The sequence below is a fragment of the Diadema setosum genome, chromosome 8, assembly GCF_964275005.1.
Source record: "Diadema setosum chromosome 8, eeDiaSeto1, whole genome shotgun sequence".
In the NCBI taxonomy this organism is placed as follows: domain Eukaryota; kingdom Metazoa; phylum Echinodermata; class Echinoidea; order Diadematoida; family Diadematidae; genus Diadema; species Diadema setosum.
In genome coordinates this window covers 40322648-40347104 of record NC_092692.1, presented here as the reverse complement: position 1 = coordinate 40347104, position 24457 = coordinate 40322648, and the positions used below count along the sequence as shown (strand labels likewise).

Here is a 24457-nt window from a genome sequence, read left to right as displayed (position 1 = left end):
CTTATTAGAAAATATTCATCAACTTTTATTGTAAAACTAGGCAAGGTTTTGTGGCTTTTTCAAATCTGAAATAGAAATGCCAGCTTTGATTGGGGGGGGGGGGGGGGGTGGAGAGGGAGCAAAATTTAGGAGTTAAAAAGTGTACTGCAATTACCAGTATTAAAGCACACACAAATAATCTCTACATCAACCAAGTAAAGTACTGCTCAACTGCACCTGATATATTTGTGAAAATACAATCCTTATAAAAATATGTGGTTAGCTGCAACAAGAAGCCTCAAACTGGTCACAGATCAAGAGTCTCATCAGGACAGTGAACATGTCAGTATTGGGAGATAAGACTACAAACAGACCATTTCACAAGATCATCAGAGGAACTTCTCTCATACATTCAGCTATTCTCCTCATATTCATGTACCTGATAGCAGTGTATGAGGCATGGTATGCAGCCATCTACAATTGATTAGAAATTTGTGTGGTATTTTGTGGCAAATTCTTGCCTTTGGGTAAAACATTAGAAAGCTAAAGAATGCAAGGATTATCAATACAATATGTACTATCAGCAAAGAACTATTTTGATGGCAGTTCTGTTCATAAATAATCACAAGATAAGGTTTTGACCATTTACCATGTATGCCTCATACTAAGACAATGTAACATCAGTAAATTCTGAAAAACTAAAGCCATTTGACTGCAGCGCAAAGCAGTCAACCAGGATGCGTCCATTTGTATATGTATGTCTGTGGCAGGCATTCATTCACATTAGAATTCATTAACATTGACCAAAACCATGAGGTTAAGCAACCTTTAGTGCACATAGGAAATATTCCCAATTCATATCAAAATGTTATTCCATTCAATGATAATTATCATCAACGGATTATCACAATGTAAGTTATAGCCAGTGAATGACAGTGCTAGTTAGATTTAGGTGACCTATGACCTTGACCTTCCACCTGTTATGACTATCATCTGAAGCAAACAATGGTCTATGTGTTTCCATCCTTCCTACCAAATTACCATCATTACTGATGTTTACCCCTACCATTTCTGGTGGCTTACTGTAATACACAAAAGAAAATACACAGCAGAATTTGTCTGGTAGCAGAACTGCAAAAGGGAGTATTCTAGAGCATATTAGTTGGCAGTTGGTGGCCTCAGTAGCGTCTAGTCAGAGACCTCACACTCTGAGGACATTTGACAACAATTTAGTCAGTGCATGGACCAGTTCATCTACATACATCATCCAGGATGCCTGAGCCATGTACCATGAAAATCTGCTGAACATTTTATTCATTTGGACAAGATTTGGTGTGCACTGATGGACAGAGGAAGAGATAGATGTGCTGAATACAGACTATCTCAGGTATCTTTTGAAGCAGAAGCATGAAAAACAGAGAATAGAGTACCGATTATCAAGCTCAAATCACAAACAATAAAACAATCAATATGCAACATCAAATCTGAAATAACTGAAAGCTTCAACAACAAAACAACACTACTGTAAAAAGTTCAAGCTAATGAATGAGAAAATTGAAACACAAACATCCAACAACATTTTATCATGGACTGACTTATTTTGTTTCTGTGTAGCTTACTTGACACATGACACTCATCTAGGATACATTTTCTGCTTTACTAAACCTCATGTGCAGTGAGGCCTCACTCCATCTTACTTGCTATGCACCCATGTCAAAAAAAAAAGAATGTTAGAAATGATCTGTTTTTAGACCTACGTTGTCATCTATGTTTTCCTTAAGAAGGGTTTATTTTCCTTCTATTGTCATTTAGCGGTCCCATATCACAATGTATTCATCGCAAAGTGAGTGGTAATATAATCACTTTCAAACTTCACTGAGATTCATAGCAAGGTGGCAGAAAGCACAGTTAGTCTCTTGAATTTGATGTCTGAGACTTAAAGGAAAGAACACTGTCTACTAAAGGGAAACTTTACACCAGCAGGCTCCTGCTTCTAAATGCAATTACGTTACACATTGGCAACTTCAGTAGACCTAAGACCTGATATGAAATAACCTCCACAAAGCAACAGAATTCTGTTTTCTTGGACTACAATGTTTGGCTATCAAATCAAAAAGGGATATGATGCCATCAAGAATAAGACGTAGTCTTCACAAACAGACCTGTATCACATTATGGCAACACTTTGGCAAGTATGATGCCAGTCCTTACAAATACCCCTGATTATTACATACACTTTGTGCACTAGCCATGAGAAACAAACAATGTGTACAGCAAGCAATGTCTATTGATAGCATAGAGTAAGGCTACTTAACACTAGGCCTCTAATTCAACAAAAATATTTACTATACCTTTGAAGAGGCATTTGTATTATTTATAAAGTCAAAGGCTTCAGTTGTATTTCAATACAGTGTTTGCAACTTTATGAAAATATTTACAAATCTCAACAACATATTGCTTAATTCATACCTACATGAACATGCATACACAATAATCAACAATGAAATTTTGATGTGTAACTATATTCCGTAGAGACTTCTTAAATTTACGCAGCTAAACTGTTGCTATACAACTCTTAATAACTCTAGTGCAACATGAGGTTCTTTTCATCTTACTTCTATTTCTGAAAATATATTACTCTCTATCCCTGTGTAATTAGTGTCATCTTTCCCTCAAGTTTGGTCAAAAATTTCATTCACCCTCTATATCTATTTTCAACATCTATTAATTTTACCAGGACCTAAGCTTGAAAAGCTTGTTTTTATGTAGGTTCCTTTATATTTCTCTTGCATTTTTCTTAACTGATCCTTCAAATGTATTGTCAAATGACTGCCATTTGTTTAATTTGTTCAGTGTTTCAGTAGCACATTCTATTCTGAAATCATATTAAATTGTATTTCTTTACATTTTATCTTCATATTGAGAAATATGAAATTGAACTAGATTGAACTAGAAATGTAACTCGGAGCACACACAATCAATCTTACACATCACTTCAGTTTTGGCAAAACTAATGTGATGTGTTCAAAATGATTGATACAAGTGATAAAACTGAGTCATTTGATAATATAAAGATGATATTTCCTGAACCGTTGCCATCTGAAATACAGCGTACACAGGATTTTATGATTCACTTATATCCTTATGGCCTCATTAAACTGTGGAAAGTCTGCACTAACTGGTTTTGCATATCTTAATCGAAGATTATAAAAATCATGTACATAAAGAAGGTTATCTTCTGAATGTCTACTCCCATTGGCCCGAATTCACGAAGGTGGTACAAATGAAACCATGGTTTAAACCATGGAGCGCCAATGTGTTGCATGGAATATTTCGTTACGAAATCAGTCATTTCGTCGATGCAATGATTATTTTGTAACGAAATGACAACATTTTGTAACTTAATGAACATTTCGTCCACAAAATGACAATTTCGTTAACGAGAAACAGTCATTTTGTCAACGAAATGACCAATTTCATAACGAAATATTCCGTGCAACACTTGGCGCTCCATGGTTTTTGTCCATGGTTTAAACCATGGTTTCATTTGTACCACCTTCGTGAATTCCGGCCATTGAGTTGAATCAGCTAAATCAAACTACATTGCTTTAATCCTCAATCCTTGTATTCATCTACACTACTATGACTAAATGACTGCACTGACCACAAGCCTGTCACAGCTTATACAGGCTAAGTCTACTTTGCACTGGTAAGTTTCACTTTTACTGACTTCCTGTGGAACAACATCTCAATTGTAGACAACATTCACTGTACTCTTAGTACTTTTCTATCTCACTATTTATCATCTATTATTGCCAAGGGCTCACACTCTATCACTATGCAACATTCTCTTGTCTTGTCTACCCTCCATAAATTCACCAGAGACAGTCTAGTAACGTTCAGATGGTGATACTAAACTTCGAGAATAAGCTCGTAGTTAAGTTTGGGGAAGCAAGTGTCGCATTCGTCACAAAATGACAATTTCGTGATGAAACAGTTTGTTCATTTACTAGTATACAATGTCAATTTTGTGACCAAATTTTGAGACAAAACTGTTATTTCATTCACCAAACTGTCATCTTGTGACAAACTTGTCATTTCGTCGACAAACTTGATGTTGCCACTTGTCAACGAAAAAAAAAAAAAAGAGACCATGCAGCACTTGGCGCCCCATACTTAACTATGAGCTTATCCTCAAAGTTAAGGACCACCATTTGAACATAACTAAAGATGTCTTACCACACATATTGAAGAATGCCAAACTTTGCTTGCATCATATACAGCTGGGTGGAATTCATTTGAGATGAGGAGGTGTCTGAAAAAGAGACTACAGTTGACCTGCTGGTGAGTGTGAAAGTTACCTGGAATGCAGCTTGGTCTATCAGTGTAGATTGGTCTACACACATACTTAGTCCTAGGCATAAAGCTTGAATTGGTCCTGGATGTCTTGGAGAGAGTTGATGCCAAATGTGTCACTTTGTTCCTGGACCAGCTTGAAGATGGCTTCCAGCTGTTCTGACTGAATTCTGGATGACGGAATGCAAATAAACATGACAAATTTGTTAAAATCAGAAAATAGGTTGCATAGAATGACAATGAGGTGCAAATGACTGCAGAGACAGGTTGTTTATATGAAAGTATTGCTGAGTTGTCCATAATCAACACTACTTGAGTCTCAAGAAGACACCTATATGATGTGAATTCACCTTTTTCTTTGTCTTATAATTGCACAAAGTTAAAGGGTGTGTACAGTTCTGGTCGAGGTGAGGATTTAGCTTTTAACGTTTTGCGAGATATTCAGAAATGTCAAGAGATGTCAAAGAGCATGCAGTTCTAAGGGGTATCAAAAGTTTATTCGATGAAAATCGGTTTTGAAATGGCTGAGATATCCAAAAACAAGGTGAAACAAAGAGATCCTAATAAAGTTGTGGCATGTCGCCTTTTATTATTAGCACTTTTTTGGATATCTCAGCCATTTGAAAACCAATTTTCATCAAATAAACATTGAATCCTTCTTAAAATTACATGCTCTTTCATATTTCATACGAGGCTTTTCATTATCTCGCTTAGGAATGTTCAAAACATGAATCCCCACCTCAACCAGTACTGTACAGTCCCTTTAATGCTGTTACAGTGCCTTCCAGGAAAAGTTCCCTGATTTTGACCTCTCATTTTGGCCAAACTTCACCCATATCTTAATTTGACATACCAGGTGGACCTTCAGATGTAGTTGTAGTTGTAGTGTTTGCAATCACAGTGACTTCTTGTTTGTGGCTGCTTTTTTTTTTTTTTTTATCACAGAAAGTTGAGTAGGCCTCAATACAGTCAACCTTGCCTAAGTCAAATCTATTTGGACCAAAGAAATAGCTTCGACTTACGAGGGATTAAAATTGATAGAATAAGAGAAGGGGACTTGAAAAGACCTTTGACTTCGACGACTATTCGACTTACGCAAAGTCGACTTAAGCAAGGTTGCATGTATTGGAACTTTATCCAATAAACCCATTTTTAAACTAGACCTGCATCTTCAGGAGATGCAACTGATGTGTAAATTTGGTGATCCTACCTCACTGCTGTCAGGGCCTGAATTGTTGCATAAAAGTTGTGATCACACATAGACTGTAAGCCAGACAATTAACATAAAAGTCTCTGAATACATATTTCTGATCAGGTTGGCTGATCCTGACTTATGCTTCATTTTCTGACTTGTGTTTGATTGCATCTTTTTGTGTGAAAGGGCCCAGAACATATTGTGAGCAAATAGTTACATGTAACTGTAAGGAAATCTCATTGATTTTGGTATGATTTACTCCAAAAATAATACCAATCAAGCATAATCCATAATGCACTGCTGCTACAAACATACAAAAACAACAAAAAAGGCGAACAGCCATGGTTGCATTTTGCAGCTGAATAAAAGAACTTCATGCCATTTTGTCCCCTGAGTGATATATTGAGCCCCTGCCACACACACTCAATTACAACATAACAGACAGGCAAAGATGAGGTCACAAATGTGCATTACCCAGCGACATTTTTCCCCCCATAATGATGTAGTTACATAGCAGCAGTCCATCTACCTCATAAAGAGCAAATACTTAAAAAACAATATCCTGACTACTTAATAGGATTGTCACATGTTTACAACAAGCTGACAGGAACTCATAATGTGCTGCTATTAGAACACTTCATCAAAAACTTGAAAAACATAGAAGCGTGTATCTTGTACTAAAATATCTAAAGGTCACCTACAAGTGTTAAGTTCTATTAGAATTTGATTATTTTTTTATCAGTATGCTTACGGCAACAAGAAACTGTATACTGCCCATAATGTAAGAATATTTCTTACTTCAATTTATCACAATTTGAACCAACGTCATGTAAAGATGTCACTAGAAGCACTGCTCGGCAATATATTTCAGATATTACTTGCTTTTGAAAAAATCTGATATGAGAACTTGTACATTAAAGATGTTTTTGTCACACAATTTATATATGAACACGTGGACTTTTATTACAAGTGAATATACAATTGTATCACAGTGTAGATCCAAGAATGCTTTGTCTCTTTTGCTTTACTATCTTATCAAAAATATTCCAGCTCGTTTTCAGAAACCACTGACTTCTCAGACCAGTTCCATATCATCAATGAATTCCAGTGTAGACTTGTGCTGCACCCTTTGGCATGTTGCATATAACTGTACACCAAATTCCACCTACTGTAATGCCTACTGATCTTAGAGTTACTTTGTTGATATAATTTTTATTTTCAATGCAATAAATTTGTTTAAACACAATCACATGACACTTGAAGTGATGTTACATATCAGCCATGCAGAAGATATTACAAAATTTTCACCCACCTTCTCTCCTCCTGTTTCTGTTCATCTGACATCATGCGGGAAACCTCCTCAACAAGTTTCTTGGTTTTCTGAGGCCCAGCTAGATGCTGCTCTCTGCTACTCGTACTCTCTTCTCCTCCCGCTCCTTTGTCCTCCTCCATCTGGTCAATCAAGGCCTCGGTCTGGGAGGCACTGACCGGCTTGATATCCTCATGATTGATAAGCACATCTCCAATGTCCCCAATATCCACCTCCTCCTCCCCCTCCCCCTCCTCCTCCTCCTCTGGGATGCTGTCTCCATGGTAACGACAGCTCCCATCACCATCCCCTGCTGTTACCTGTTGTGACTTGTCCTCGGTGACAGACTGCAACCAAACAACACAGATCAGACTTTAAGTTCACTTCAATGCATTTTGATTGCAGAATGAAATGTTTACATTATTAGGCAAGTGTGGATACCTTCTTTACTGTCAGACAGACAGTTTGATAGTCTTTCTCATACCTCAACCAAATGACCAGGCAAGAAGTTAGTCTCCATGGCTCATGGAAGACATTGGTCTTGAAAGGAAATAATAGCAGCGGTGATACGGCAGTAATAGAGGACAACACATGTGCAGTTACCTACAATGACTGCATTGAAGTTAAATACAAGATAACAGAGAAAAACAGACAAATAGATTGATACTGAAAATATTATTACCTGTGTGCTACTTCCTGTATGATGCACAGGGCAGACATTGTGTTTTGCTGGTGAAGTCTTTGGCTGCTTGGTCTTCCTGTATACCCACTTGAAGGAGATGACAATGGCTAATAGAGTGACCAGGGCAGCTGTTATATAAAACTGGACATCAGTTACTAAGGCTCTCCTTGATGATTCCTCCATGGCTTCACCTTTGATAATGATGACCACACATCACCTACAGAGGGACAACAACAGAGAAAGAGGAAGATGCCCTTATTAATAATTCATGTGGACACTGTATGCAACATGTACATGTATGCAGCTGACTTTCTTTCAATTAACATGGGAGAGCACGATCAATGGAAAGTCACATAAGGATAAATTAGCATCTAAGTCACATAAGTTTTCAATCTTGAAAACAAGGCAAAGGAGCTATCAAGCTAAAGTATTTTTCATTACAATACAAAACAAGCATTAGATTCTGATCTCTACGGTAATGACAGAAAATGACTGAGAATGAAGATCCATCATATTTTTGCTCTGTACATACAAAGTGAAGACGACTTCAGACTGGGTTATCTTGCAGGATTTACCCATGCTATCCCGGGTTGAATTATACACTGTACCCCAGAAACAATTTCTTCACATCATTGTGACACAACTTGAAATATTACATGGTTTAGTCAAACATTACATAGGCAAGTGGATAGACATGAGCTGTGTTTATCACCTTTCCATGTATGAAACATGTTGCAATATCCACTATCAAACAGTATTTGCAGAGGCCTTTTGGAGCTCTAGTTGTTGCAATAATCAGGTCTCTGTCATATACCATGTCAAAAGGGAGGACATTGAGTTTGTCAATGCACAGTTCCACTGTGCACTTTGACCTGAGAAACGCAGATCATGTACTCAAGTACTTGGCAGTGGTTTGGGTGGAGAGGTCCAAGTTACACATGCATTTCAAAATGACTTTGCATATATTTATCATCCTCATTTTCTGGCTCAAGCAAATTTGCAATCACACTTTTTTCAGACTTTCGAAGAAGTGTTTCTAACCCCATAATAACAAGGAAAAGTAGAAATTACGCGGTGCGCAATATATGTCCCCGCCGGAAGTAGCATTTTGTAGCAAAATGTGCAATATAGGTAAAAAATCATGGTCAACGGTCAAAGAAGTCAAAGGTCAAAATTCTGTGTAAAAGTTTTGAAGCCCTCACCTAGTGCCATCACATAAAGCAAACGGAATCGAAATCGGGTTAGAAATGGCGAAGGAGTAGCATTTTATAGCCAATGTACAATACAGGTCAAAAATCAAGGTCAAAGGTCAAAGAAGTCAAAGGTCAAAATTCTGTGTAGAAGTTTTGAAGCCCTCACCTAGTGCCATCACATAAAGCAAACGGAATCGAAATCGGGTTAGAAATGGCGAAGGAGTAGCATTTTGTAGCCAATGTACAATATAGGTCAAAAATCAAGGTCAAAGGTCAAAGAAGTCAAAGGTCAAAATTCTGTGTAGAAGTTTTGAAGCCCTCACCTAGTGCCATCACATAAAGCAAACGGAATCGAAATCGGGTTAGAAATGGCGAAGGAGTAGCATTTTGTAGCCAATGTACAATATAGGTCAAAAATCAAGGTCAAAGGTCAAAGAAGGCAAAGGTCAAAATTATGTGTAGAAGTTTTGAAGCCCTCACCTAGTGCCATCACATAAAGCAAACGGAATCGAAATCGGGTTAGAAATGGCGAAGGAGTAGCATTTTGTAGCAAAATGTACAATATAGGTCAAAAATCAAGGTCAAAGGTCAAAGAAGGCAAAGGTCAAAATTCTGTGTAGAAGTTTTGAAGCCCTCACCTAGTGCCATCACATAAAGCAAACGGAATCGAAATCGGGTTAGAAATGGCGAAGGAGTAGCATTTTGTAGCAAAATGTATACATATAGGACAAAAATCAAGGTCAAAGGTCAAAGAAGGCAAAGGTCAAAATTCTGTGTAGAAGTTTTGAAGCCCTCACCTAGTGCCATCACATAAAGCAAACGGAATTGAAATCGGGTTAGAAATGGCGAAGGAGTAGCATTTTGTAGCAAAATGTACAATATAGGTCAAAAATCAAGGTCAAAGGTCAAAGAAGTCAAAGGTCAAAATTCTGTGTAGAAGTTTTGAAGCCCTCACCTAGTGCCATCATATAAAGCAAACGGAATCGAAATCGGGTTAGAAATGGCGAAGGAGTAGCATTTTGTAGCAAAATGTACAATATAGGTCAAAGGTCAAGGTCAAAGGTCATGACTGAAATTCTGTGTAGAAGTTTCAAAGCTCCCATGTAGTGCTATCATATAAAGCAAACAGAATCAAAATTGGCTCATAAATGACAGAGAAGTAGCAAATTGAAGATTTTGATCACACACGGACACACGGACGGACACACGGACGGACACACGGACGGACGGACACACACACGTACGGAGCCCGTTTCATAGTCCCCTGCTCGAACTCGTTCGGCGGGGACAAAAAATGCTTTGCATTAAATCAAAAATGTTTTGCATTTACAGGTGTATCATCTGTCTACATCTCCCTGAAAGTTGTTGGAAACCTTAATTCTACACCAGAAGTGAGTTGATAAATGCACCCTTAATCACATGATAGCAGATCAATTGTAAAAATTTCCCAGGTTTGGCAAAAAATCTTGGAATGTTTTTCCATGATGGAAGAAGAGCATTCAATTTAGGGCACATATTTTAATCTGGGTTGGCATTCTGTGCATGAGATGGCAAGTAAAACAGCTTGCAGTAAACACAAATGGATAGCTACAGGTAGCTACAATAATTGAAGAGCAGGCTATTAATTTGTTGGTGATGAGACTGCAAAACTGGCAACATGAAAACTTTGAGTCAAAATATTACATCAAAGTATTTTGAATATCCCATAGGATATAACTTATATAAATTTTGTTGTCAGGAATACATAGTGTTCTAACCCACAGGTTTAAAATTGTATTTTGTTGAGAATACCTTAAATACATCTCATATTTTGTGATTTGCATTCAATCTCCCCCAATGGCATAGGCCTACAGTTTGTATCAACTCTGTGGATCATGGATCATTCTGTAGGAACACCGATTCATCACCTGACTACCACCTACATCGTAGCACTGATGTATCTCAGGGGCGGATCCAGGAATTCTGTAAAGGGGGGGGGGGGGGCAAACAATATTTCTGGTGCCACTTCCGGGTTTCATCTTATTTTTTCTTTTTCTTTTCTTTTCTTTTTTGTTTTGTTTTAACAACAAATTAAGAGGGGGCGCGTGCCTGGTGTGCGCCCTCAGGATCCGCCACTGTATCCTATTTAAAAACAAAGAAATGATTTAGCCTTAATATTCCACTCAAATTTTAAATGTGTTCAAACGGATCATATAGTTTTGGTTGAGACCTAATTTCAGGTTTGTAACATTTTTTGGTGAGATAATGAGAAACCTCTTATGAAATATGAAAGAGCATGTAATTCCATGTGGAATTCAACATTTATTTGACGAAAATTGGTTTTGAACTGGCTGAGATATCCAAAACAGAGTGATTCTAATAAAGTGTGGGACCCACATTTTATTACGATAGTTTTGTTTTACTTTGTTTTTGGGTGTTTCAGTCATTCCAAACCCGATTTTCATCAAATAAAGTTTGAATTCCTCTTAAAATTGTATGCTCTGTACTATTTCATAAGTGTTTTCTTGGTATCTCGCAAAAAACTTAAAAGCCCAATTCTCATCTCCACCAATACTGTACCATCCCTTTAATCGCTGCCATGTCATTTATCTCACACACACACACACACACACACACACAAACACACACACACACACACAATATCAGACTATCCATACATCCTCAGATACAGACACTGATGCTTCTTAAAAGGCGTGGTAATAACAACAAACAGAACAATTAAAGAGCTCCAGTCAAACAGTCAAACACCAAAAAATCAAGGAGGTTCGAAAGAGCTTTTAAAGGTAGGGGATACCTTTTACAGACCTCCCAAAATGCAGCAAAACATTAAATATGAACCTCAGGGGATTTGTTTAGGCCACTGCTGAGAAATTTGGAAGTCAATAGTTATCTACAATTTGAATAATGCACAAAACTCAACTACTCAGTAGTTCTGTGTGTCAGCCACACTTAAGCCTTTTTGTTGCAGTCTTCTGTATTTTTTATCTATAAACACAAATCTAAAAGTATAAGAGCTGATGTAATAACATATAGAGTGTGTGGCAAGAATGTATATAGAAAAGTTTTGATGAACTTTCTTCACAAAATATACATGATGGACACACATGCAGTACATGGGTCTGCAAAGGTAGCCTAGTAATGTACTGGAATTTACGGTGAGCCCCGAAAAAAAATTCAATTCAAAATCTAACGGTCAATAAAAATGTACTAAATGCTACCTTCCACTTTCAATACTTTATGGGAGTTTCTAAAATGATACTCTCTTCAACATACCACTAATACCCTACCTTTAAGGTCTTGTTTACTTTTGGGAGCAATGACTGAAATGAAAAAAAAATGTTCAAGATATCACTGTTGACGCATGTGATGTCAGTTGTATCACAAAACATTGTACCATATAAAAACTTTGCAATAAAGCCTGAAATATAAGGAGATATCACTATTTTTCTCATTAAATCATAACTGTCTGGATGGTTTAGTCTGGAAACATTTTCATTATAACTAAATAAAATTGTTCACATAGTTTTGTATATTTAACAATACTTAATATCGATTATACTGGTTCAAATTTTTACATTGGTTGTTCCTATCCCTAACTCACATTTCAGAACTGTTTTGAAGCACTAATGCTGGGTTTTTGTTTCATCTGCTAATCGTAAATTATGCCTTTAAAGGGGATGTACATGTACCAGTTTTGTCTATTACATACATCTCATTGTAGGCAAAAGAAATTCCTAAATCCATTACTCAGTATTTTCTAGATATCATTCCCTTTTAAGGGCGTAAAATACACCCAAATTTTCAGAGAGCAACTTTCACTATATGTACAGTATGAGGGAGACACAGAAGCTCTGGGAACAATCAAACCTTTGAAAAGAACATTATGTACCTTGTGTTTGAAACAAGCAAAATGGTGTATACAGTATTGTATGCACACTGTATGTGCAGCTTTAAAGGCACTGTACAGTACTGGTTGAGGTGGGGATTCAGGTTTATAACATTCCTAAGTGAGATAATGAGAAACCTCTTATGAAATATGAAAGAGCATGTGATTTTAAGAAGGATGCAATGTTTATTTGATGAAAATTGGTTTTCATATGGCTGAGATACAAAAAAAAAAGTGATAATAATAAAAGGCAACAGGCCACGCCTTTTATTAGGATCTCTTTGTTTCACCTTGTTTTTGGATATCTCAGCCATTTCAAAACCAATTTTCATCAAATAAACTTTTGATACCCCTTAGAATTGCATGCTCTTTGACATCTCATAGAGTGGTTTCAGAATATCTCGCAAGACGTTAAAAGCTAAATCCTCACCCCAACCAGAACTGTACACACCCTTTAAGCATGTTTATTGTCAAGTCAGTATTGACTCTACTGCATCAAATTAATGACAGATTACTCTCTACTGCTCTCTCATGAATGCTATCCCTTGCTACATGTATAGGTACTAAACTGTCAGCCCTGCCTCGCTCAAACGACCTCTTAGCTGCTCACACACCTAGTAAACTGTCCATCAATCATCTCTTTCACGCTGATGTAATTCACAGTAGGAGATGATGTAGATACACTCACTACAGCCTTGGGGGAGCGACGACGCTATGTACAATGTATACAGCAAGCCCCGAGTGAGATACATGTATTGTACACACACACCAGCTGCAGCAATGGTATAATGAATGGCTTCCTAGCTAGCACAGCACTGTTCCACTCTACTGTACAATGAATACTGTGTACTATTAAAATGGGATTTGACTTTTTTTAATCCTGTTACATCATATATTGAATGAGGATTTCACAGTTTATATCAAACTCATCAGAAATGGCCATTCCCATCTAAGAAATGACTCATGCAGCATTTTCATGGGTCATAGTTCCATTTAGTATTAGGTACAGAACGGTACTGGAAAAGTAGATATTTTCGTGCGACTAATTTTTCGCGCTTCGCCGGGTAAGAAGAGTTTCGCGTGTTTTTAATTCCGCGGAATCAAGGCATCAACTACTTGGACATGTATGGCACGCATAAATATTTGCATGCTTTTATTTTCACGTTAGGCTCTGGTTGCGCGAAATGCGTGAAAATTTCAACGACATGAAAATTTCCACTTTTACAGTAAAGAGATTCTTGTCTCAGAAAGAGCTCTGCTTTATAGAGGAAATGGATAAAATTGAAGCAGTTTAAATACACTGAGAGACTGAACTGCGGCAACTCCTGCTATTTACAAGTTCCCCCTATAGCTTGAATATCAGTGATTCATACAATATGATTATGAAAAAAAAAAATCATCAAGCTTTTCCAGGTCATAAAATGATTGCATTGCTTTCTGAAGAATTTTAAATCTGTTGCAATAAGGAATATTCATAAGACAACAACCAAAACAAAATTATCATTTATCAAAACATTTTTTCTAGATATTTGAAGGAATCTATTCTATAATTCATATTTCATTGATTTTGAATAAAGCCATGTTAGAATATCTTTTGATGAACGGTCAAATGCTTGTGATATCACACAAAATCAATTTTGGATAACTACACTAGCAAATTGAAATACTTAAAAAAACATTTGATGCATAACAAAAGTTTACCATTCCACAACAAATCTCATTAAAGGCATTCTTTACCATTTGCAGATGAAACAAAAACCAAGCTTTCATGCTTCAAAACAGTTATAACATGTGAGTTAGGGATAGAAACAAAGAAATGTAAGAACGTTAATCAGTATTGTAATCAATGTAATGTATACAAAACGTGAACAATAATTATATAATAAAATTGTTTCTAGAACAAACCAGCTACAGTTATGGTTTATTGAGAAAAATAGTTGTATCTCCTTATATTTTAGACTTTATTGCAAAATTTTAATATCCATGGTGCAATGTTTTGTGATACAGCTGACCTATGCATCAAATGTGATCGCTTGAACAGTTTTTATATACCTCCGATGGTAAACAGTACCTTTAAATTCCATGCTAAATAACTTGTTGGTATTCGTATAGTGTTGCACCCTTCTTGATATTTGTCCAATTACATGTCAAATTACAGTAATGTAGCTGTGCAAGGCATACACACAGCTTCACTGCCTCGATTGTCAATCTTTCCTTGGTGTACAATCACCAATTGATGAGGTTGCACAGTTTCATGCTGAAGACATCATCTTCTTCTCTGCACAATCTATCACAGGGGAGGTATCTTGCATGGCATAGCATCCCTAATTTCAGCATGGTACAGTGTTGCACATGGTATGCTGAATGGGCAGAATTTTATGGTTGCCAGTAATTTACACTGCTTGATAAGAATGCTTCCCAATTCCATTTGGGAAGAAACATGCAGTGCATGTTTCATGGGATGCTACTGTCACTAGTTTTAAAGAGCACAATATTATGCAGATCATGTCATGCGAAATGCACATTCTGTAAGATACGAAACAAATACAAATAAATTAACACACACAGACACACACACAGACACACACACACAAACACACACAATACAAAAAAGAAAGACTTCAATGCTCAGTCGTCATCTACCCTTTTCAGTTGATGTTGACCCCTAAGCTGTAAAATGTAAGGCATCTATCTCGCACATGAAGCCTTTACATTGTACATTAGATATGTGTAGCTGAGAGCAAAGCTTATCTACAGAGGATGTGAAACTAGTACTTACGATATGCCATTTCACAAGGTTTTGTTTTTGCAAATTTCGTTTGCGAGTCAGGGGCTATTCACAAATATAACAACATGCGAAATTATTAACTCTCATCTCAATATGAACTCAGTGTGCATGCATGCATTTTTCTGTTCATTACTGCAGTCAATGATCGAGAATTCAACCACTCGCGAAACTGTCCAGAAGTCCCAATTTCATGAAAAATTAGACTTGCTAAATATACGGCGTTACATACAGTATTCTGGTACATGTTATGGTCTAAATCTTGCAGAAGAAACAGATGCTTCACATGATTCTCATTTCTAGTAGTAGTAGTCTTTTAGTAGTCTCCATGTTCATCCTGTACACGTTTACAAATATAGCTTTAGATGTTCTGGACACATTGAATAGTTGAAAGATTTTGTTGTCTTTAATCAAAAATGGAACTTCGACATGTTTGTACCTCGAACTTGATCACACAGTAACATGATTTCCATGTATATCTGGAAGAATCATACCAAAATCATTCACTCTTTTCTGTATTAGAAACACAAACAGGTATGGTGGGGTACTTCAAAACACAGCTGCAACAATGGCATGTACACTGCAATGCTACCTTTCATGTGGAATTTTGTTTTAAGAGGAAATCAATGGAACCTGCATTAGTAATGAAATCAACAAAAATGTGTACATTTTTTATTAATGTGCCATGATTGGGATTTATTTTGATCCATGCATTACACTATATGTAGGAAAGCAAACAATAAGATGAAGAATACCACTTGAGAGATCCTTGCCATAAATTTAAAGTGCACTCAGAAGAGAGATTTTTCCATCACCCATGGAAACACACTGACAGTCTTACATCGTACATGTTGCGTACATGTACACGTATCATCCAAACTTCACATTACACAATGCAGCTTCTAATTGTTGTATCAGGCAGGCATCATCCAATGCAATTTTGCGCACAATCTGAAGACAGACATTAATCTCTCTTGAGTCCGGTTCTCTAGCTCAACGCCATGCCCCTGAGGAATGTCCATGTTTTGCTCATCTGTCAGCGCAGCTAAATTTAACACAGTCAAGCATGCAGGAGTGAGCTAAGGCCTGGCAACCTGTCATCAATGTGTTATTACCAGATTGTTTCTCATACACAGAGACTGCTCTACATTGTATCTCTTACAGACAGCTCACATAAAGCATACTTGCCAACATTTTGAAATCCTGAAGAGGTAGATTTTGCGAGGGAGCGAAGCGACCAAGCCCAAGCGCGCTTGCGCGCGAGGGGGGGGGGGAGGGGGGTGTCCCCCCTCCCGCGGTGTGGACTTTTTTTGTTTTTCAATATCAGAATATATTATGAGATTTGGTGCATGCTTTTTAACCTTTTCAAAGGGTTGTTGATATTGATATTATACATGTTAATCTATAAACTATTTTGTAGACTATGCATACAAAAATAAAATCAGAAATACACTGTATTGGTAAATAATTTTTGTAGGCTAAGCATATTATGTGAAAAAGTAATCAAACATATTGTTATCACAAGTTAGATATGAAAATACATGTACGTTTAATTCAATCACGTATATTGTACGTACACGGCCGACTGGGATCTTTAAGAGTTTGGTGATCATGCCACACCGTATGCCGCATCGGCCGCACCACGCACACGTGAGCTACCAAAACATTACTATGTACAATTATTATGTGTGGTTCTAGCTACACGTACACGTGTACAGTAAGTCTTGCACGCACGTAGATATATAGAGACATAATGCAGCTCTATGGATAGAGACTAGTACTAGTAGTGTGCCACTGCAGTGTGCATACATGTGTGCATATTAGAAGGCTGAATACGGCGTTTTTGAGGAACGAGTTCCATGAAATTATCATTAGTATTCTAATTACTAGCTTATTTTAGGGAATCAACGCACAGTGAAGGGAAAATATGACTTCTATTTCATTTTATGGTAGGTTTGCTACAAAATCGGTAGATCAGAAGAGAAAATCGGTAGCCGGTCAAAACCTCTAAAAAGCGGTAGTCTACCGCCCAAAGTGGTAGAGTTGGCAAGTATGATACAGACATAGTACAGATTGGAAGGAGAGGGAACAACACATGGTAAAATACCCATAAATAAAATAAGAACAACTGTTGGAATGATCTCATAATTGGTGACAAAAAGAGTATTAAAGGATTATTTTAAACTGACTGCATGCAATGTTACATGTATGATGCAATGTATGGAAAAAAGAAGAAGATGAATCTCTTACAAATATTGATTTATGAAATTATTCAGCAGCTTTCAGGGAAAATTAATAACCATATTTCCAAAACAGTTCTGTGTTTTAGTAACCTGCTTAAAATGTACTTTGTTGAAAACCTGCGAGGACTTCTCCATACAACAATTATGTACACATATATTCTGGCAGAATTCCAATTTGCTTACAGCACTTGGTCAATTAACAAGTTATGGGGCATATGTGTACAATTGACATTGTATGCATTGACCACACTTGTATTATTTCATTTTATTAAACACATTTGCTCTGCCCCAACATTCTGATTTTACAGAGCCATTAACAGTAACTTTCATAACATACTTGTACTGACTACCATGAGTTCTGATGCCATCCGCTCCATTTAAACCTGTGAGCAAAATACACAGTCCATTATTAATGACAAGTTCACCTGATATACATACATGTATATGGATTGAGTGAAGGCAGAACACATCATAATTGTTACGAAAGTTTGAGGAAAATCATACAATCAGTTCAAAAGTTATGCATTTTCAGTGCCACTATCACTAGATGAGAGAACCACCAGTAGGGTACTACAGTTTGTGATGTCACATGCATAAGAATAAGAAAATATACAAAGAAAATTTAAGATATTTTCACTTTTCTCTCATACTAAAAGAGCACTTGACTTGTCTAGAGCTTTTGAAATAAAAAAAAAAAATATATACATTTTGAAAAATTCTCTTTATACCGGTATTTCATTTAAAGATTCGTTTTATGCACATGTGACATCTTTGAATTGTTCTACGCATACATGTGACATGACTGGCATCACAAACTGTAGCACAGTAGTCATCTTGATCATCAACCGTTAACAAAGGTGGCACTGAAACTTCAAAAATTCATAACTTTTGAATGGATTGTCTGATTTTCCTCAATCTCTCATTGATGTGTTCAATCAATATTGCTGCATTCACTCAATCCACACCGCACATACATTTAAGATGAACTTGTCCTTCAAGTAGTTAACGAAATAAAGGTCTAATATGCAAATAAATTACATAGCTTAATGTGTGAAAAAGATTTTGTTTCACTTAGAAAAGCAGTCTGGGTAATAATAAGGCAAGGTGTCTGAAAAGTAAACATTCCAAAACTACTGTGGCATAAAACCAGACTTTATCTCTTTTTCATCCCATTATGCTAATATTTCAAATTTTACACAACCCAGAAAAGTTTTTGCTAAAACTATAAAATGCAGTAAGGTCCTGTTGCCGAAAAAAAAAAGAAAAATAGAAAGAAAGAAAGAAAGACCACAAGAAAACAATTGACAAGAAGATGCCTGACAGATCAATCAGACAAATGCACTGTTGTGTTTCACTACAACAATGTCAATCAAGTATTCCTTTAAGGACATTTGGTAGGCATTAGATACAGTCACGCATTGTGCACAAATGTGAATTTGTATAGTGAATTAATGTACTGTCTAGCCTGAAACCATTTGCTATGGAAAGTGCAGTAAGTATGCCCAAAGACTACACATTTTCTCAGCATTTTCATCAAAGTACCTGAAAGTCCTGAATACTAAGACTTTACAGAATTTGCTGACAATAGTGACATTCAATCACTGAAACTTTCCAAACATGTTACGTATGTGGCATCTGTATCATGATCTTAATACACAAGGAAAGCTTGCTACATGTCTTATTTCAAGCATGGTTTCCCACAATGTGTGGAAGATTTTAGTGAAAGTTAAATTGCACAATTCCTTGGGTGAAAATCACTTTGGTGATGACTGCTCCTGTTCTGAGTGGCTATGAACTTTGGTTGAAGTCTACTGAACTCTCTACTGAGATCATCCATGTTTAGTGTACACGCTTGAAAGCCAGAGAAATATGAGGTATGAGATGTGCTTGGAAACAATCTTCTTGATAATGACTGGACAGACTATCTCAGATTAAATTCTGGACACTAGCAGACAATCAGTCACCCTAAAGTTGACTGCTGTAACTCTCCACCTAAAAATCATTCTTAGAAACAAAAAGAGTGGAATGCCTTTGCAGATCTGGCAAAGTTCTGGTGCCAATCTCTTGATGCCTTTCATTTGAAATCATGGATGGAAGCTTGACATATTTTTAAGTACAAGAGCATATATGAGTGACGCTTTTGAAATCACACATAAAACACTGTACTGTAAAAGTGAAAATTTTCGTGGTATTAAAATTTTTGTGTATTTCATGCAACCAGAAACTATAACAAAAATAAAAGCATGCAATTATTTTTGCATGCCATACATTGTATGTTCCTTTACTTACTACCACGATTCTGCGGAATTAAAAGTATGCGAAACCCTTCCTTTCGGGCCGAGCGCGAAAAATTAGTCGCCCGAAAATGTCCACTTTTACAATATAATGGCTTGATGCTCTTCCCTACTCCTCTGCAAGGATATTTCACTTTAAATTGGTCCATCCATAATCATAATACAAGATATTCTCCAAATTATCATCTCCCTTCAGTCGACATACCTCTATGCTAAAAAATTCTGTCTTCTGTAGAGGTCACTGGGTATGAAATGATATGCCACATGTACAATAAGAACTATTGTATCACGTCATTGAATCAATTCAAGAAGAAAGATAAGTTGTATTAAATATAACTTGGATTGACCTTACATGTACAAAGTATTAAAAGTGATGTATTACCTCATCATTTGAGTGTGTGTTTTTGCATGCATTAGGCCAAGTAAAAAAAGAAAGTAGTTTCTCGTCCGGGTTTTTTGAGCAAGGCGATGAGGGAGGTCCTTACTATTTGATATCTTACTATTTTTTCGAAGATTGTCAAAATGAAAGTAATATGTGTTTCTCGTCCGGTAATTCTGAGAAAGGTAACGAGAGAGGGCTTTACTATTTTCTATATCCAATTTATGAAATGAAATATCACTCTGGTAGCTGTGTTATGAGAGACCAGGTCCCAAGTGTATGTCTTGCCTGCACTCTGTGCATTTTCAAACAAATATATATATGTACCATACTTGAAATGAAACTACATGCATGCAGAAATACATTTGCTTTTTCTTTCCACTACAGATGTCAAGGGAAAATGACCATCTTAAAACTGGTATTTAGTGTTGTAATGGCATTTCTGATACCAGTGTACTTGCAATTCTGATGTATTGTGCTATTAATTGAAACAGGTATAAAACATGTCTTTCAACAAATGTACGACTGAAATAAATTCCATGATATTCAAAACACTGCTTTATTTATCATTGGTGTTTGTGACTTTTTGTGTCCACACAGCTGGTATGTATCTGCATTTCTTCACAGTACAATTGTAGCACATTCAACTGGAAACTGGCTTGTACAATTGCAGATGGATGTCAAAATGATACTGATATGGCATTATAGCATTAAACATTTAAAGATGTTTCTTCATGTTCTAAAAAGACATTTGATAATCACTCCTCATTTGGATGATGAATGATTGTATACCACACTACAGATGATACGACTCACGGCCGTGTCCGTGAATTTACATCGTAAAGAAAAGTATCCCGCAGAAATACGAGACAAACCAGAATCCGTGGAAAAGTTATTTATTTTGTAGATACACCCATTTAATAATTCTACATTTGCTGGAAAAGCGCATTCATTTTATCTTCAAAATATAACAATACATCTCCGTCAGATGCAACGTTACAGAGCAGAGTGTACGGGCCTCTACACAGCTACAGACACGCACACTTTGCCAATAAACGGTGCGGCACGGCCACTGCATTACCGTACCTTACGACACTGCACGCACATGCACATAGTCACAATGACAGGAAAATGTATACAAACTCCATACAATCCTCACAAGCATTTGTACAGTACAATTCATCCGCCTAAAATATGAGAAACGGGGAAAAATACGAACAATGCGCGAAATACGCGTGGAATATCAGCGATTGTTCGCAAAAATGTTGCCGCTATCGCGTTCACGACGTACCGAGTGCGCTGTACATCACAGCCCAGGCCCGCCCGCGGCCCGCCCATCCAACTACAGTTCGACTGCTTTGTGGAGCAGTGTGAAATGCATGCGTTATTACATACGCACTACAGAAGCTACAGCTGTACTACAGCTAAGTAGAGGACGCAAGGCGTAATTAGAAATGAGACATCACCATTGGTAGGTGAATATTATTGTCAATTTCTTTTTTCGGCGGCCGAAAAAATAGTAAATATAAAAAATGTCGATTCAGCAACTGAAAATCGATGCCGGCGGGGAGCGGGCTGGGACGAGAATTATTAATTTCTCGGTATTTTCAGCGCCATTTTGAAAATAGTAAATAGTAAAAAAATCGATGCGGCGGCCAAAATCGATGCGCGCGAGGACGAGAAACTGGTTTCTTTTTTTACTTGGCCTTATATGTAAATCTGAATTATTTTGTTATCACAGCCCAACTTCAAACTGCGAAGGCAATCAGCCTTCCTGCTGAGCCCTAGACACTTCTTTAATGCTCGCCAACACTGATATCCTTTTGTTGTTGCTGTTGTTGTTCTAGCTGCTCTGTATAGGGTTGTATGATTGTAAAATGAGTCAAGTGTCTTTGTGGAGTGAAGAGTGTTGTTTTATGAAAGTGTTAAATGAAGAACTTGAATAATTGTATCTAGGTCTGAAATGTGATGACACATCTGGACAGCATGTACAATGTACTAACTTGTTTTCTACCTTTTTTTTTATATTGAGAAACAAAAATCATAACGTACACAAAAACAATAAAGTTTAAAGCTATAAAGATGGAGAAACATTGCTCTACTATTTCCTTTTTCACAATTTCCTGATCTATTTACTTCCCTGTTATTTAAAGAATTTGAGAATTTAACATCAGACATGTAGAAAGAAACACACATTATATTAGAGGATTCAGTTCTCGGTATACATGTATTGTCAGTGCACAAAGCACATAATTGCAGAGCCCTGTCACGGGTGTACTGTGGGATTGCTTAATAGCATTGCTGCTTCCCATTGTCCAGCGTGCATCTTCATTCACATGCAATGTATGATGCAGTGCAATCAAAGCATGCACTTTGTTCACTCTGTAGGCCTAGTTAATACTCTTTTCCTCAGTTTGAATTCCATCTTTGCCACCACGCCATCCCATACATCTCATAAAACTGGACTGGCTAGAAGGCACTTAATTGTGTATGTGGCGCCCCAAATTCAGATTCACCTTTGTTTACCCCCTTGAATTGACACTAACATTTAGTAATGCCATTAAAGAGTAGATTTACATTCACACTTCTGAATTCATGCTTCTTGAATCTTGATATGATTTGTGCAGATGTGTTTTACTGTAAAGAGACCTAGCTAGTTACATTTAAAAAAAAGAAGACTGTAAGTTTGAGACATCACTTGTTTAATACTTGCATGTTTTTATTTTGCAGTGTTAAACATTTTGTTCACGTTAATATTGAACAATTATAATGCATCCCAACTCAAAGGCAATGCCAATAGATCTAATAATAAAGTATAGTACATTTTATAGTACCACCTAACTGCACCAGCGCGCCCTGCGCCGGGGTTAAGTACCGTCCATACATCCGGTATTCCGAGTATAGGAATTCAGGAGACCTAACGTTAGACTCGATACATGGTCAGTGATGGTCTAACAGCTACAGCTTGTTGCCTTGAACAATTCACTCACCTTTGACAGACAGGCGGTCAAGTTGTATCGCCTCTGACTCTGTAACAGTTAGTTGAAGGTGTTTTCTTGCCACGCCCGAAGCTAGAGTATAAAAGTTGGTTTTAACACCGCCACGACCTCCTCAGCTCAGCTGAAATAGGAACAGAATGGGGTAAACACTAAAATGGTAAAGCTTAACACTTGTTGGAAACCTCCTTTAATAGATCTCATGCTGATCAATTATGCTGGATTTGAAACCTAGTAACAATAGAATTCTAGTAACATTATAGTGATGAGAACACACAGTCACAAGCTCGGATTCGATCTGGTCCCCCACCCAGTTTTGACTTTCATTTTGCATCCCCTCATGAAGAAATAGCTCTGGAGTGGTATTAACACTGGTTACTATTCTAAATCTAATCACAACAACTTACAAACAACAACTATTTCAGCATCTCATTTTTCTACAGTCCAAGGTCTATTTCATTTGAATTACTACCCCTAAGTCCTAACAGTTAGGGGAGATCGGAAACCTACACCGAGAAAGAGATAATTTTAGAGAGGTGAAGCTTATTATGGCTTACTGACAAACTGGTCAGTGATGCGGCAAGTGAAGCAACGGAGCCAGATACATGAGAAAGGCTCATGATGAGGAGTAGTGTGTGTTGATGACCGGCAGTGGTGTAAAGAGTGTGTGTATGTGTGTGGTAAAATCACGACTGGAAACCAACCTGCTCGCTCGCTCGCTCGCCCGCTGATGATGCGGTGTTTCGATTCCCCTCACCTGTACCTGCCTTCAATGCCAGTACAAATCTACGGCAACATCACTGGATGATGGATGGAGCATGGAGCTACTATCCATGGATGGAGCGAGAAGGTTCGTTCTGATGTGGAGCGATCATCCCCTACTATACTAGTGTTGTTTGATTGAGGTTCTCCGCTAGTAGACCACCGAACTAAAACATAGTGGAATGCGTGTTCACCCATGAAATACGCAGCCACCAAAACTTGCTACCACCGCCATTTTGTTCGGGCAATTTTTCCTTATATGGAGTGCGGGCTGTGTCTCCGAAGCGCAATTGACCATTGTCATGTACAAACGTGCATTGTTACGTCATAATCACTAGCCACTGGACGGCGTACTCTTGCTTGCGCGCGTACCAGTGGCCCAGTCTGACCGCGCCAAA

General features: G+C 37.3%; 1 protein-coding gene across 1 annotated transcript; it reads right to left on the bottom strand.

Annotated features, from left to right (window-relative positions):
• Positions 1-4197: 4197 nt before the first annotated feature.
• LOC140231579 (uncharacterized) lies at positions 4198-24068 on the bottom strand. The gene is made up of 5 exons (XM_072311726.1): positions 24055-24068; positions 23292-23421; positions 7522-7738; positions 6843-7186; positions 4198-4505 (listed from the first exon to the last, which is right to left on the bottom strand). The coding sequence occupies exons 3-5, from the start codon at positions 7702-7704 to the stop codon at positions 4394-4396; spliced, it is 639 nt and encodes a 212-aa protein (XP_072167827.1). The 5' UTR covers positions 7705-7738; positions 23292-23421; positions 24055-24068; the 3' UTR covers positions 4198-4393.
• Positions 24069-24457: the final 389 nt, after the last annotated feature.